This window comes from Lasiosphaeria miniovina (assembly GCF_030549165.1).
Source record: "Lasiosphaeria miniovina strain SMH2392-1A chromosome Unknown B0T26scaffold_1, whole genome shotgun sequence".
Lineage (NCBI taxonomy): Eukaryota > Fungi > Ascomycota > Sordariomycetes > Sordariales > Lasiosphaeriaceae > Lasiosphaeria > Lasiosphaeria miniovina.
Genome location: NW_026848220.1, coordinates 3,344,336 through 3,359,203, shown reverse-complemented (window position 1 = coordinate 3,359,203; position 14,868 = coordinate 3,344,336). Strand labels below are relative to the sequence as shown.

The following is a 14,868-nucleotide window of genomic DNA, read 5'->3' as shown; positions in this document are numbered from 1 at the left end:
TGCTCAGATTCTGTTACACAAAAAGATGGATACTGGGAAGATTACATAGCACTACCTGTGATTCTGCAAAATAGATTCGGCAGGACAGGAGCGGGGGTAACCTGGTGCCAGCGATCAACACAAAACATTGGTAATATGTAGTACCTGTCATCATAACTGGCCTGAGCTGGGCGAATCTTTTCGCTGGCTTGGTCTTATATGGTGGTTGAGCAAGTCCTAGAGGCGGGCCAGTGCTATCGAGTTGGTTACATTCCTAGACGACAACAACGGTTCGGAATGCGTTGTTACGATACTCAGCCAGTGGTGTAACAGAGGAAGCTATTCTTGGGATTCCAGCCGCCCTACGGGGATCGAGAGCGGCAGTGTCATGGCCGCGGTCCGTCCCGTGCTCTTTGTTATCAGCCCTACGACGGTGGGTTTGGGTTATCCGTAAATCCCGTTTTATCGAAGGCGGTCAAAAGGGAAGCGAAGCTTGGCGGTGCGGGTTTCGCCGTAATAGTTACTAGGCAGTGTCGAGACGATTGAAAAGAATATGCATCAGGTAAGGGTGTTCTCTCATTACGTATTGTGATTGAATGGCGGAAATAAAGAAACTCGTGAAAAGGCGAGGCTCGGCAGGACAAGATAATCGAGTTGCATGGTCGGGCGCTGATAGAAAAAGAAAAGGAACGACAGACTTGGCAGACGATCGGCGGAGATTGGAGGATAAGAAGCAGCCCAGGGCCCAAGGCGACCGAGGGTCTCGCTCCGAGTCAAAAAGAACACAGGCTCGCTCCTTCCCAGTAGAGAAACTGCGATCAGCTTGAAAACTCCAAGGTGGCGCCGGGCTCTTTCAGTTCTTTCTCTTTCCCTCATCACACCATCCATTTCATCACTGGTCTTTGCTCACTGTGAACGCGACTTTCTTCCCTGTTGTGGGAAGTGGAAGACGTCTCTCATCGCCACCTCACCGCCCTGAATATCTATGCACAGCCCAGTGCCATGCCATGCCATTTTTTAACGCCCACGGCTAGGACACGGAGCTACCCATGTAGCCCGGCCTGCCTCGATGCAAGTGCAAGTGCAAGCAAGAGATTATAACCCAAAGCTATCATCAGCGTCTCCAATTTTTCCCCCATCCATTGCCCATTACCCACATAGTGCGCCCAAAGAGAAGAATCGAAACTTCGAAGAAAGAAGAGATAGGGGGAACAAAACATGGAAGCCAAGACAAGAGCTGAAAGTCCCTGCCAAGTGTCAAGGGATTGACAGTTGTGTTGTACTCTGTATGCCGATGCGATCCGGTGGTGGGGGCGCACAAGGCGAGCCGCCCCTCCGGAATATTAGCGCCATGCCGGTTGTGTGGGTTTCGTCCAAGTCAACGGTTTTCTCTGCCCCCCTTTATTTATATGCACGTCATTTTTGGGCACTGGCCCCCTGGACCTGGTCCATGGTCTTCAAGACATTGTCGAGTGCTTCGGCCATGACAACGTCGGCTGGGCGGCTCACGTCAACCCTGATTACGTCGACCTCGGCCTTGGTGGGCGGTTCTAATATGTCGAACTGGCTGTGTACCATGTTCGCGCCCATATAGTGGTTCTGGCGGGCAAGGACCCGCTGGAGGAGGACCTCTTCCGAGGCGTCGAGGTAGATGAAATGCAAGTGGAGGTTGGGTGTGAAATATGGTGCAACCCGTATGACATCGCGGTATTTGCGCTTCAGCGCGGAGCACGTCAACACCACGCCGTCGTGGCCCTGTTCAAGCTCGTGAATCGACGCCTCGCGAAGGGCTGTGAGCCAGTCCCACCGGTCGGCATCGGTCAGTGGGATGCCAGCGCTCATCTTGTCGATGTTCGCTTGTGGGTGGTACTAAGAGTTTATGAGTATTGGATCCCCCTCCCCACCACCGACTAAGGTGGTCACCAACACAGCCGAGACTGAAACGCACCTCATCGCCCTCGATATAAGGTATATGGAGGCAGGTAGCAAGATACTTTGCTACTGTACTTTTACCACACCCAGCAGGTCCCGTCACCAACCAGATGTGGTGTTGCTTTGCCAGCGAGGCATTGGTGGACGAGGCGGCACCGTTTGTGAGACTCCCGTTGGAAAGGGCCGGCGCCGGCAGTCGCACGGTTTTCGGCGTGGACGCCATGTTTTGGCGAGTGGCGGACATGATTGTTGATGCAGCGGAGCTCTGACCGTTCACCGAGACAGGAGAATCATACGATAGCATGGTCAAGGGAAAGCAGTTCTGGAGGCCTCGTTGGCGCGGTGCGGTTAGGCGGTGGGTTCAGGGGCGGTAGTACAGTGAGAGACGCAAGCGTGACGCTATTGCATATTGATCCCGTGGTAATGTGACGGGGTGTTGTGTGGTTGTTCCTGGAGGAGTGGTGGCAGGGTGGTGGGTGTGATGGCGAAGTTAAAAAAGCCAACTGCGAATAGAGGCAGGCACTACTTGGCTCAACGATACGACGATTCATTCACAGCGACGACGAAATGCCATGAGCCTAGGGCGAAGAAGAAGGGAACCCGGAAACCAGCACTGCCAATCTCATCCAAACAAAAACAGAAGGGTGTGTCAGAAAAGGAGTGTGGCCGATGGCGGTGCGGTGGGTGTTATATAGCTGAGCATAGCAACAGGTCATACCTGCAGCGATGACCTGAAAAAACCTGCCCGGAAGGCCCAAATGACAGGCTGGGGTCTGCCTGGGGGAGCTAGAAAGCAGGCGGGTTTCCAGTGATGGAGATCCGCTGAGTGACGGGCACATCAGGTTCCAGGTTGGGGGGCGAGCGGGCAACCTTACGGATCAGATCGAACAAGAGTTTGCTAGCGGGGCCCCAAACCGTGCTGAAGAGACTGAATACTGTACGGTCTCTACGACGGGGGGGCTTGTACCTGTAAGATGGAAGGTACTGCGGTACCTGAGCCCTCGAGACCGCTGGGCCGGCGTGGGCTTGCAACTGAAAGAAAACTTGGCGCCCAAAAAGTTCACTAATGGAATCATCCTATTGGCGGACCGACCTGGAGAGAGCCGTCATGGGCCCAGAGCCATGACAGGGCCAACCCCACCGAAGCAGGGAGGGTGTGTCGGGAACGTGTAGCGACAAGTATGGGCGAAGTATCCCCCATGAAGGCGAAGTACCCGCGAACCTCGTCCCACTGGGATTCTCGGGGGAGGCTTTTTCCTGGAGAAAGCGCGGGATGAATGTGTTTTTGTGGGGAAGGGTGCGGTGTGGCTGACTCGCAGCGCGGGAAGGCTGTTGGGACTCCCGAGGGCGAAAGTTGGCTGACGATTTGCCATCACAGCAATTGCCAGTTCCGTTGTCCATTTGCGAGGAAGTGAACCAGAACAGAGCGCAAGCTCGCAAATTTGATGCACCACCAGTGGCAGTCCTCGGTAGTCAGCTGCCCCTTCACCGTGGTAAGCTGAATTGAAGTTTCAGGCCCTTCACGTAACCCAAGGGCCAGGATCGAAACCTAAAAGTTAAAAGAAAACATGTATGAAAAATGCTCGGCACTGTGCCTTGTGGCGGGGCTCTCCCGGTGCTCTGGGAGCTCAAGCTCGGGGCAATGCCAAAATGGACACGAACACCACCACCTGGATCGGACAGAAAGCAAACCTCTCGAGTCCCTATGTCCTACGCGCGTACTTCGTACCTTGACTCGGTATACATGTCGCTGAAGATTGAAGATTGAAGATTGAAGATTGAAAATGGCCTCAGAGATACACGGAGTGCATTGTTAATACCACTCTATGTGCAGGACCAAATAATCAACACATGGAATCGTACGGCGAATGCCACCCACGACGAGCAACATTTTTATAGCCCGGGCGAGACCGATCGCCTGGGGGCGCTTACCGGCCAGCACGACGCAGGGCAGGCAGAGCAAAATACAGCTTACTGCAGGTATTGCATCCTTTTCTTCGCTGTGCAGCCGTGCAGACCGGAAAGGAGGTAAGGGCTTCATCATCAGTCAGGAACTTCTTCTGGCGCCGATACCTTACTATAGTGAACTCGGACGCGCTAGCAGGCCCGAAGGACGATTGCCGTTGATCGTGTCAATGCGAACCTATGAGCCTGGAGGTGGCACTGACGCATCACCACGCAACAGATCCCACAGTACATGGTGACAGCCCGCGGTCTCCGGTGCGCACGTTAAGCTGAAATGGGTTGCGCGAAAAATTTCATCTGGAAGAAATTGCGGCTTTCTAGTTCTGGGGCTTAGAGGCAAGGAAAGTGGGACAGCGGCAAAAGAGGGCGGGAGCGAGCGCGCGCCAGCGCAGGTGTAAGTCGAGAAGTCTAGAGTGACCGACGAGGTACTCGCCCAAGTACTCGGCCGGCCCTGGGGCCAAACCGCTTGAGCTTCGGCGATGGCGTGGGGGCCGCTCTTCCGGCCTGAGCGAGTTGGGGGGTGAAGCTGGCCGAGGGGGCGCCGGCCGAAGGCCAGGGGGTGTACGTGGAAGCATCCCGGAAGACCCAGAAGAACTACCTTACTATGTACCTTGATTTCCTACCTTGTTAACCAGAAGAGGAGAAATAGCGACACCTGGAAGCTATACTAGTACTGTTTCTATCCCGAGTAATTCAAGCTATATTCGTACCTTCAGGTTGTAATTAATTGAAAACGGGAGGAACGACCTGAGATGGAGCGTCGCCCGTGTGCTCCCTCCGCAACATCTCTTTGCCTACGAGACATCGCCTACTGTGTAGGGGTATGTAGGTGCATGCTGTAAAGACACACAGCACAGTGCCAGTGCCTACCTTGGCCGTCTACGATGCCCTGAACAGTCTATCGAGGGGTCACTGGAGATGACCTTGATGAGATCGATGTGTCTAGGTATCGCCCAAAATGGAAAGGGGGAGGGGGGTCTTGGACTCTGTAACGAGTCAATTACAGTGGACGTTATACCGCAATACACACCAGGATTTACACCTTTGCCGCTGCCCGCACGAACCAATTACATCCACACACCTTACCTTAGGTTCCCTTCTACCTTCTACCTTCCACCTCAGATTCTTCTGTTCCATCGGGCAACGTCTGGGACGAGGAGGCATGGTGCCATGAAGCTGCAAGGCGGAATACCGACACATTAGAGTAAGTAACCTCGCATAACAGCACCTCAACGGGCTCAACTATACTGCCGGGCTGTCTTGGCGGTTGGCTCAAACAACCATGAACCACAATTGGAAAGTGAGGTGTCGCTAGACTTCAGCGGGCTGGAAGAGACTTCCAGGTTCAGCACGAGGCTCGACCGCCCGCGCCAAAGCCCAAGCCCATCCATCTGCACCCACCGCATCGCATGGGGCAGGCATCTTTTCTCACACCTCACTTCCCACCTGGCCTCGTGACGTGCCCAAGTTTTCGCCGCGCCTCTGCTAGCTTCCCGTCTTCGCTCCAGCTCCACTGTCCGCTGCCGCCAGAGCCCAGCGAAATTGAACACAGTGGGACTGCCCCGGGGGTCATATCCGTGCGGCCCAGTCTCCAGGAGCCGCCAGGGGAGCCAGGCACGTCCCGAATCTCAGTCATGGAAACATCGCGTCAACAAGCTGGAGCTCTTCCCCTCTGTCTGCCACCCGAACTGAGGAGGGGTTGGCGGCTTGTGCCCCCCAAACCCCAAATAACTACCGTCTGGTTCATCCTTTGGGGGGCTTTTGACCGTGTCCACTTTCCGAGTATGCTGGCTCCATCCTGCAATGCAAGGGCGTGCATCCGCCGAGTGGGTTTCGCGACATTGTTCCAATGCTCCCTAACTACCTAGGGGGGGTCCGACTACCACCCCACACCTAGACCTGAGCGACGGGTCGTGGGAATAGCTTCGACTCGCTCGCACTAGGGGGTTTGGGGGAGTTCTGCACTCCCTGCTCCGGTCACTGGTACCTCTCCGCCCGCGACATGAAGTTGTCAGACACGTCTCTGGCTTCACCGCTCAATGGTGGCTTCGCAAAACCTGGGAAATAGCGGCTGCCGACCCTATCGTGGACCACTTACGTCCTTCTCCGCGTTGTTAAGAGGGGAGCGAAACGAATTAGGCGCACCTTTTCTGCATGTCGTCCAATGCGTCTTTGACATACGTACAGTACTGTACCACGACAACCTAGGAGCATCGGGGAACAGCAGCCACACGCTGAGGAGACGCCACAGCAGTGACCACTGACCTGAAGACACCCAGGGCAGGCAACGGGAAGAAAGGCACAGCCAATGGCCCCGATCAATGGCCGCTCGCCCTGGTATCCGTACCCGTCACGGGGAGTCAAACTCGGCCGACCTCGAGGCGGGCAAGAGTGAGGAAGAGACGGTGTTTCAGACTTATGCCTTCTTACTACTTCCTGGCCGCAAGAGGTGGTCGGATCGGCTGGGGCATCAGCGCAGCCAGGGTTCCTGGCAATGAACTGTTCACTTTCCTTTCCCTATCACAGCTCGCCAGAGGTGCATGGCGTAGGCTGGTCTTGCAGATTCAATTCCGGAGCATTGGCCATGCAGGAGCTCAGACGCAATCACCAGCTCTACAAATACTCAGTACGTACCTTATAGTATAGTACATGAGTCCTCAGGTCTCTTCAGTCTTCACACCTACCCGGCCAGGTTACGCAAAGGGTAAACCCGCTTTGGCCTGGGGATAGCGTCATGTACAGAATAATGGACCGCACCAAGCCAAGTACCTATGTCGGTCTTGGGTCTGCACGGTATGAAGCTACCTACTCAGTACCTTTCGTGCCTACCTAGCCACACAACTCTATCAGTCGGCAACGGGCCAATCCCCAGAGGCATTAGCGAGCTCATGTAACCATCCCGCGATCCGAAAAGGCCCAGAAACCTTTACTTACCTTTTGACCTTATTGTGGATCGAGGCGAAGCTCACCGGGGTGGGCATTTATCCTCTTCGCCTGAACTAGCGGTGGCGGGGCTACCTTACTGTATTGAACCTCGAATGCATTCAAGAACGGATACGGACCACGAAATGGAATCTACCCAGGACAATTACGAGATCTGGACATGCCCAACCGGGTGGGCATCTCGATGTCGGGATGGATCCCTTACACACCACGGACCCTTTCCCTCGCCTGTCAGCTTATTAGCTGGCAAAGCTTGAGAGCTAGAATTCCTAGGTTCTCCCCCTTTTCCCACCTCGGTGACACCAACTTCTAGTTCTACAGACAGGCATATACCAAAGGTATGTATAGTGCAGTACGAATACCTACATACCCGTAAAAAGCAGCAACAAGCACCTAATGTAGGGGCATTGCGGGAGATGACGTCTCACCGAGCCTGATGGATCCAGACGCGCAGGTGACCTCCCTCGGCACGGAACAGAGCGAGACTGATGAAAGACAGGACCACGACTTTTCGTTGCAAACTGCCTAAAGACAAACAGGGTGTGACTGGATTTTCCGTGTTCCAAACCAGGAGAGGTACTAGTACTAACACTACATTCTTTCCATCCATTGCATACAGTACCTTGACTGCCTTGTACTTGGCTTTTCTATTTTTGCCGGCGCCTCTCACTCGCCTATTCGATTCGTCCTCAACAACGGACCTAGCTCCAACATGGAAGCTCGTCATCCTTTCATTAACAGACCTGGGCCTTGGACGTGGCTGCGATGTCGGTTCAAGCTACAGCATTGCGAAAGCTGGCATCGGAAATCGCCCCCTCTCCTGCCGACGTGCTGATGGATGATCCACACATCTATGCCATATCTATCGCCTGTATGTGCGGATACCAAGGACCTAATTAACAGCCCGCCGCAACGAAGGCGCATGGAAGCCTTTCCGGGTACCCCATTGACGACGTAGATACCGTAGACAACCCGCATTGGTGTTTCAGTACGAGCTTAGAAAGCTTCATATTCGCGGCCTTTAATCGCCGACATCGCAGCCCGCACGATGAATCCATTGGCTCGTCGTCGTCCTTATCGTGTGGCACTGTCGCTGATATCCGGACGGTCTCTAGTGAACAAGACGCCTTGTGCCAACATGTCAACTCCAAGTATACACGGGACGTCTCTTCCTAGTATCGTTTGTTTGCTTGCATGTCCCCTTGCCGTTTGTCTTTCCTTCCAACGTTGCAGTCCAGCCGCTATTTTACTCTGACTTCCATGTTCCTTAGATCCCTAGGTTACGGATACGGCGTGTACTGACCTAAAGCCCAAGGTATTCGCCATGCCCCGCTCTAAGCTGCTTCCTGTTTTGGGTAGGTGCTGCCCCTCTCTGCCCGGACAACGGAGTCTCCTCCTGAACTGCCCCTCCTCAGCGCTCGTGATCCCTGTCAGCAGGGCAGCGGGGGGGTTGCTTGAGCGGGCGAATCACCAAACTAGCGCCCTCGCCCGAAATCTATCCCGTGGGGGAAAAGGAGATCGATCTCGAGATCGGTCGAGGAGCATCGAGGTCGTGAAACAGCCATTGTCATCTACTCCCCATCTCTCACTGCCGGGCCGGACCAGGCTATGTCTGTGTCCCAGAGACGCGATGTAGTGCAACGAGAGCTGAGGTAGAAAGGATTTCTGTCTATGTTTCGGAGCACTATTGTCGTTCGTCCTCTCTCTTTCAGGATGATGAGGGGGTGTGGCTCAGCTGCTGAACCGTGGCTGAAAGGTTTCCCCGCCTCCGCCTTCTTTGACGGGTCTTGGCAACACGTGGAGAGGTGTGTTTCGAAGGTGCATCGGCCATTTTGATTTGCTGGATTTGCTCGGCGGTTTTTTTTTTTTTTGACTTTTTGGGTGCGCAGGAGAACCACTGCTGCGTGTATACCTGAGGTAGCTAAAGCTGAGGGAGGGGTTCATTCTGAATGATGTTTAGTTTGGGTTCAATGCGTGTTCCCTTTCCCCTCAGATATCGCAGCAGCCTGCGATTGCCCTTGACCTGTTTAGCGAGACAGCAAGCTGCACCTCCGACGCAGCAGCAGCACCACTACCAATACCAATATTCACAGATACGGATCCCGAAGCAGCAGCGATTGCAGTTTAGCTCCTCGTGCTGTCAGCTCGCTACCATGAACGCCCAGGAGCTCAAGCAGTACCTGGCTGATGCCCCGCCTGCCGTCGTTAGACTCGAGATCGCGAAGCACTTCGAGGCCCTGACAGACAAACAGAAGCGCTATGCCCACTTCATCAGCCAGTAAGCCGTCCCGTGTGATACTAGACTCCGTACTTTGGCCGCCGTGCTGCCGTGCTTGTTGCCCCTCCAAGTACACGCCTAGGGTAGATACCTACCCAGGTAGGTAGGTAGATAGCTAGGTAGGTAGGTATACACGAACACCATAGTAAACTCGTTGTCCCTACCGTCACGTCACATAGCTGCCTTGCCTATGCTTCCTCTCATAATGTCTATCTGAACTCGCTGACCGGTACCCCCAGGGCTTCGTTTGCCGGTAATCGGATCGTGCTTCGCCAAGTCTCGCCCGAGTCGGAGCATGTCTACGACTTTATCATTGCTCTCCACAAGGCCTCGGCCGGGAACTGGAAGGCTCTCGCCGAAAAGGCTGGTGTTGCCCAAGATGGTCTCGTAGCCTTCCTTCAGTATGCCGCACAGTTTCTGGGCAACAGCGGCAACTACAAGAGCTTTGGCGACTCCAAGTTCATCCCTCGGTGCCCCGAGTCTGTCTTCGCCGCCCTCGCCTCGACTTCGCCCGACGCCGAGAAACACTACACAGCCACCAAGGGCGCCATATTCTCCTCCGACAAGCCTGGCCTCCTTCACCTAGGCTTCCCTGACGACGGCCACCTGACCACGTACTATCCCGACTGCCCCGACATCACCAAAGACGAGATCGAAGCCGTCTCTAAGTGGATGCAGGCGAAGGGCCTGCTTCCCGAAAACACCAGGCTTCGCAAGACCCAGGGACGCGTCTACGAGCTGCTGATCGCGTCCGGGAAAACCAATATCCCCAGCGAAGGGGGCGATATTGGGGGCGAGACCGAGTACCAGGTCAGCGAGGGCCCGCTTGACGGTAAGACCATCAAGTTGGTATACGGCGACCACGCGCCTGAAATGGAAGCCATTGCCGGGTTCATCAAAAAGGCGGCCGACAACGCCGAGAACGAAACGCAGGAGAAGATGCATCTTGCATACGCCAAGTCTTTTGATGACGGCTCTCTTTTAGCCTTTAAGGACAGCCAGCGGTTCTGGATCCGCGACCAAGGCCCCATGGTCGAGTGCAACATTGGCTTTATTGAGACGTACCGCGACCCAGCAGGGGTCCGTGGCGAGTGGGAGGGCTTTGCTGCAGGTGGGTCAGAACCTCCCGGCGCATGAAGCTCGTCCGTCTGGTCTCGGAAGAAGAGCCCCCTGCTGACTTTCTTCACGTAACAGTCGTTAACCGTAGGTTCCCTCGCTCTCGCCAGAGCTGGCCAGGGCCGACAGACCAGCTCACAGTTATTTCTACGTAGTCGAGAGGACAAGGGCCTTTGGCGAACTCGTCCGGTCGGCACCGGCTCTGATCCCCCTGCTGCCGTGGTCCAACGAGTTTGAGAAGGACAAGTTCCTCTCTCCTGATTTCACCTCGCTTGAGGTGCTTACATTCTGCGGTACGCCCATTGCTTCTTGGCGGTCTCCCCTTTTAATACGCCGGGTTGTGATCTGACTTGATTTGACAGGCTCGGGCATTCCTGCCGGTATCAACATGTATGTCTGACGGTGAAATTCTCGTCACTTGATTTGATGCTGACTTTGTTACACTAGTCCGAACTACGATGACATTAGACAGCAAGAAGGGTTCAAGAACGTGAGCTTAGGTGTGTTGTCTATTTTTCTACCGCGGAGTCATGCAGAACCCCTCTCTGACGATCTGGGGAACAGGAAATGTCCTGAGCGCCAAAGCGCCCGACGAGAAGATTCCATTCATTCTCGATAGCGACCTAGAGCTGTATCAAAAGTACCGCGATGCGGCCTTTGAGGTCCAGGTTGGGCTTCATGAGCTTACAGGTATGGCGATCGCGACACTCTAGGTATACCAGCAACACTGACTTTCTCTACAGGCCATGGATGCGGCAAGCTTCTCCAAGAGACGTCGCCCGAGGTGTACAACTTTGATCACGAGAACCCCCCTATCAGTCCCATCAGCAACAAGCCCGTGACAACCTGGTACAAGCCCGGCCAGACATGGGGCTCGGTATTTGGTGGAATGGCTGGCGCATACGAGGTTCGCGCTTCTCGCCGATTCTCTTGGGATGTTGACTAACAGCGTGCTAGGAATGCCGTGCTGAGCTGGTGGCCATGTTTTTGAGGTATGCCTTTGAACTCCATCCGACATTTTCCATCGGATTCGAGTCTAACATTTGCACAGCTGCGAATTTGCTGCCCTGAAGATCTTTGGCTTTGGTGATGGCTCCGTAGACATTGATGGCGAGGCCGGCGACGTTCTCTACTCGTCATATCTCAGCATGGCAAGAGCTGGTCTTGTATCCATCGAATTTTGGGACCCTAGGTCTCAAAAATGGGGACAACCTCACTGTCAAGCTCGGTTTGCCATTCTCAAGGTATGATATTTGCTGCTCTGGGAACTTGGACCTACTAACAGTCTATAGGCTTTCCTAGAGGCAGATGACGGGTTCTGCAGGTTGGAGTACGAGAAGGAGGATCTGTCAGACCTGACTATTCATCTCGACCGGTCCAAGATCCTGACCAGTGGCAGAAAAGGTACGTTTTATGTAATAAAGAAACAACCTATCCAACATTACTGACGCTGCGACTATAGCTGTGGGAGACATGCTGCAGAAGATCCACATTTACAAATCGACGGCCGATGTCGAAGCGGGGACCAAATACTTTAGCGACATGTCCAATGTCGGCCTGGAGTACTGGGGTACAAAAGTCCGCGATGTTGTGCTCCAGAACAAGCAGCCACGAAAGGTGTTTGTGCAGGCTAACACGTATCTCGACGAGGCTACTGGCAAGGTCTCGATCAAGCAGTACGAGCCTACTATCGAGGGCGTCGTCCAGAGCTGGGCCGAGAGAGGGCTGTGACTATCCAACGGCGGCTCCGCCAGCGGAGGGCATCGGGTTGTTCTCCGCTCTGCCTTGTGACGAGGCAAAGAGGGTACCCAGACCGCGGTGATGGCTTGTGAGCTCCTTGCATGCCTAGGCAAACTAAAACAAAATTTACCTCCGAGCATCTTGATAGGTGTAGGCGTGATGTATTCGCAGTGTGATTGTGTATTTGTTAGGCCCCCAATGGCTTCAGTCGCCCTTTTATTATTTTTGAGTGCGGGGTTTGGTTGCTCTCCCATACACCAATTGCTTTGCGCATTTCCCCCGGCGCCAATTTCTGAGGGAATCAGCTAGGCACTGGCTACGGCACACACTATTTCCGAATGTGAGTACCGGTTCACTTAGTCAATAGCATCGAAACGTTGGTGTGTAAACAATTATGGAAGAACCCCTTTTAGCGGCCGCGGCTTGTTTGCGGGCAAGCACACCACCAACTGCTGAGGTGCAAAAAGCACGACACTTAAAAACGGCGATCTTGTTCAGAGGGAATCTGCTGCCCCATCTCCATCCCCAAGCTGACGAGCGTGACTCTCATACAAAATGGCAGGAAAGGCAATCGTTGATATATTTATCACTATCTTGCTGGACCAGCTAACTTTGGTAGGTATTCAAGTGTGGGGATGGGATGCTTTGGTATCTTTGCGTCTTCTCTCATACTCTTTCTCTCTATCTCTCCCCATCGTTCTAGATCAAGCAGCCGCTAGGCAGAGACCGAAGCGGGAGCCGGAGCCGGGTCTGCCGTTGGCAGCGGCAGCGGCAGCGGCGGAAGCTCTGGCTCGGGTGCTGCTGACTGAGACGATGCCGTAGCCGGCGGCTCCGACGTCGCTGCCTCTCCATTCTTCTTCGCCGCGCGCTCCTGGGCGATCCACACGAGGAACTTGAACACGTCCTTGGCGATCTGCCCCGGCACGGCCTTGGCTTGCATCCATTTTGGGAGCACACCCCGTGCGTCCGAGGCCGTCGCCATTATCCTGGTAGGTTTGGTTTTATGTTAGGTTCGTTCGTTGGTGTGTGTGTGTGTGTGTGTGTGGTGTTGGGGGACCGGGGGAAAGGCGGGCCTGAGGAATCGTACAGACGCGGGAACAGAGAGGACATACCATTCAATCTCGCCAGTGGCCGGCAGCTTCCGGATCCGCTCGACGCTCACGTACGCGGCCACCACGGAGCCCTTGGTCCCGCCGCCGTCGTCGGCAGCCGATTCAAGGAAGTCGTCGACGGTGATGCTCACGACCAGGAACTCGGGCTTCTCGCGGTGGCTGACGGCGGCCGCGTCGTCTGTCGCCGCATCCTTGTCCATGGCGGCGCACGTCATCTGCAGCACCGGAAAGGTACGGTCCTTGAGGACTGGCCGCCCGATGCGGTGGCGCATCTCGGCCATGCTCAGCGTGAAGTGCCCCCACGTCTCGCCGGCTTCCTCGGCCTCCTGTTGTGCGGTTAGTATGTTGGGGATACAAGTCTTATAGGGGTTTTCAAGGGTAACAGATCAATGCAGACAAGTAGAGAAGAGGACGGGGATTGATGCCCCCTAAACACAAGCCTTGGGTAGTACCATGCTCAGGCATCACGGGTATAAAGGGGGCGTAAACAAACACTCGTGGAGCCACAGCACAAAAGAAGGCTGGCAAAACAAAAAAGACTCACAACGCTCCCGCAGTCCCACACGGCCGCCTGCCGCGCTCCCACCACGCTTGGTGTGAAGGCATCCTCGGTCTCGACGTGGCGGTCCTTGAAGCAGTCTCGGAACTCGTGCCAGCTGGCGGTTCCCTTGGCGGCGGCATCCTGGTGGAGGGATCGGCGGCAGCTCCTAAGCAGGTCCAATGCAGCATGAGTACAGTACGAAACCGCTGTTCTGTCTTGTAGTTTGTGAAAGGCGAGAATGAAGAAGGGAAAAAACAAAACGAAACAGAGAAATGCCAAGTCCGCCCCTCGCCACCCCCTATTTCGTTTTCACTGCCAAGTCCCATTTCTCCCTCCCTCCCAGCCAGTTTACCGACCTACCAACAAACAGACAGACAGCAGACAGACAGACATGCAAGGGGGAAAAAGGAGTCAAAACATACCAAACCTCAGCCGCCTCGACTTTCTTCCCGGCCTGGCCACTCCGCGCAGCAATGCGCTCGAGCTCAGCAACATCAACCCTACGCTCAAACAGAGCGACGGGCGCGGCGCAGTCGGCTGCAGAAAACGTCTTGGCGCTGCTGCCTTTGGGCTTCCACCACCTGCTGTCAGTAGAGTTCTTAGGCGCGACGGTATCGATGAACGGGACAGCCTCCTGCAGGATCGAGATTAGTAGTGGCGCTACGCCGTCGGGCGTCTCGCCGGCTGCTGGTAGCTGGCTCGCGCGCAGCCCCCAGAGTCGGACTAGAGGGCCGAGGGTCGGGTCGTCGCCTGCCGGTTGTGGTGTTGATGATGGCGATGCCATCGCTTTGGTTGACGTGTATCTGAGCCTGGTGGTTCAAAGCTTTCTGTTTGTCTTCTTATTTTTCTTTCAGCTGTGGACGTGTATGTAAGCGTGAGCGTGAGCGGCGTTGTTAGTTAATGTGTAGATATATGCAATGTGCGCCGGATGCGGACTAAACCCGCTGAAACGGCCTGTCGTCGTGAGGGGGCCGAACGTGAAAAGCCCAAAAGCTACAATAATGATAATAATGATAAAGTCAATGAAAAGAAGAAAAAGAACTGCGTGTGTATTTCTGTGTTTTTGATTCGGCTGTCTGATGCGCGAGCGAGCGAGTGCAACACGCGTCCGTTCCAGTTACGTAGGTAAGGTAGTTGGCTTACCTACGAATACCGGTTCGGATATCTCGGGAGTTGGCGATTGACTGACGACCAGTCTTGTCTCACCGGTTCCGCGCCGGCAGCGGACACGTCCTGTGGTGTGGTGTGTGGCGTGCAGTTGG

At 54.8% G+C, this 14,868-nt stretch overlaps 3 protein-coding genes across 3 annotated transcripts; 1 reads left to right on the top strand and 2 right to left on the bottom strand.

Moving 5' to 3' along the window:
- Positions 1 to 1,395: 1,395 nt before the first annotated feature.
- Positions 1,396 to 2,215, bottom strand: B0T26DRAFT_634782 (P-loop containing nucleoside triphosphate hydrolase protein; the record flags this gene model as incomplete). The annotated part of the gene is made up of 2 exons (XM_060436661.1): positions 1,396 to 1,848; positions 1,928 to 2,215. The coding sequence occupies 2 exons, from the start codon at positions 2,213 to 2,215 to the stop codon at positions 1,396 to 1,398; spliced, it is 741 nt and encodes a 246-aa protein (XP_060302773.1).
- Positions 2,216 to 8,972: 6,757 nt separating this feature from the next.
- B0T26DRAFT_745876 (putative dipeptidylpeptidase III) lies at positions 8,973 to 11,944 on the top strand (the record flags this gene model as incomplete). Its single annotated transcript, XM_060444625.1, has 12 exons — positions 8,973 to 9,097; positions 9,337 to 10,208; positions 10,292 to 10,300; positions 10,369 to 10,506; positions 10,576 to 10,603; positions 10,661 to 10,713; positions 10,778 to 10,903; positions 10,957 to 11,120; positions 11,171 to 11,205; positions 11,265 to 11,457; positions 11,506 to 11,617; positions 11,676 to 11,944. 12 exons carry the CDS (start codon positions 8,973 to 8,975, stop codon positions 11,942 to 11,944), a joined length of 2,124 nt encoding a protein of 707 aa, XP_060302772.1.
- A 345-nt stretch (positions 11,945 to 12,289) lies between these two features.
- On the bottom strand, positions 12,290 to 14,390 carry B0T26DRAFT_760467 (uncharacterized protein; the record flags this gene model as incomplete). The annotated part of the gene is made up of 4 exons (XM_060446384.1): positions 12,290 to 12,939; positions 13,066 to 13,391; positions 13,610 to 13,772; positions 14,029 to 14,390. 4 exons carry the CDS (start codon positions 14,388 to 14,390, stop codon positions 12,669 to 12,671), a joined length of 1,122 nt encoding a protein of 373 aa, XP_060302771.1. The 3' UTR covers positions 12,290 to 12,668.
- Between the last annotated feature and the right edge of the window lie 478 nt (positions 14,391 to 14,868).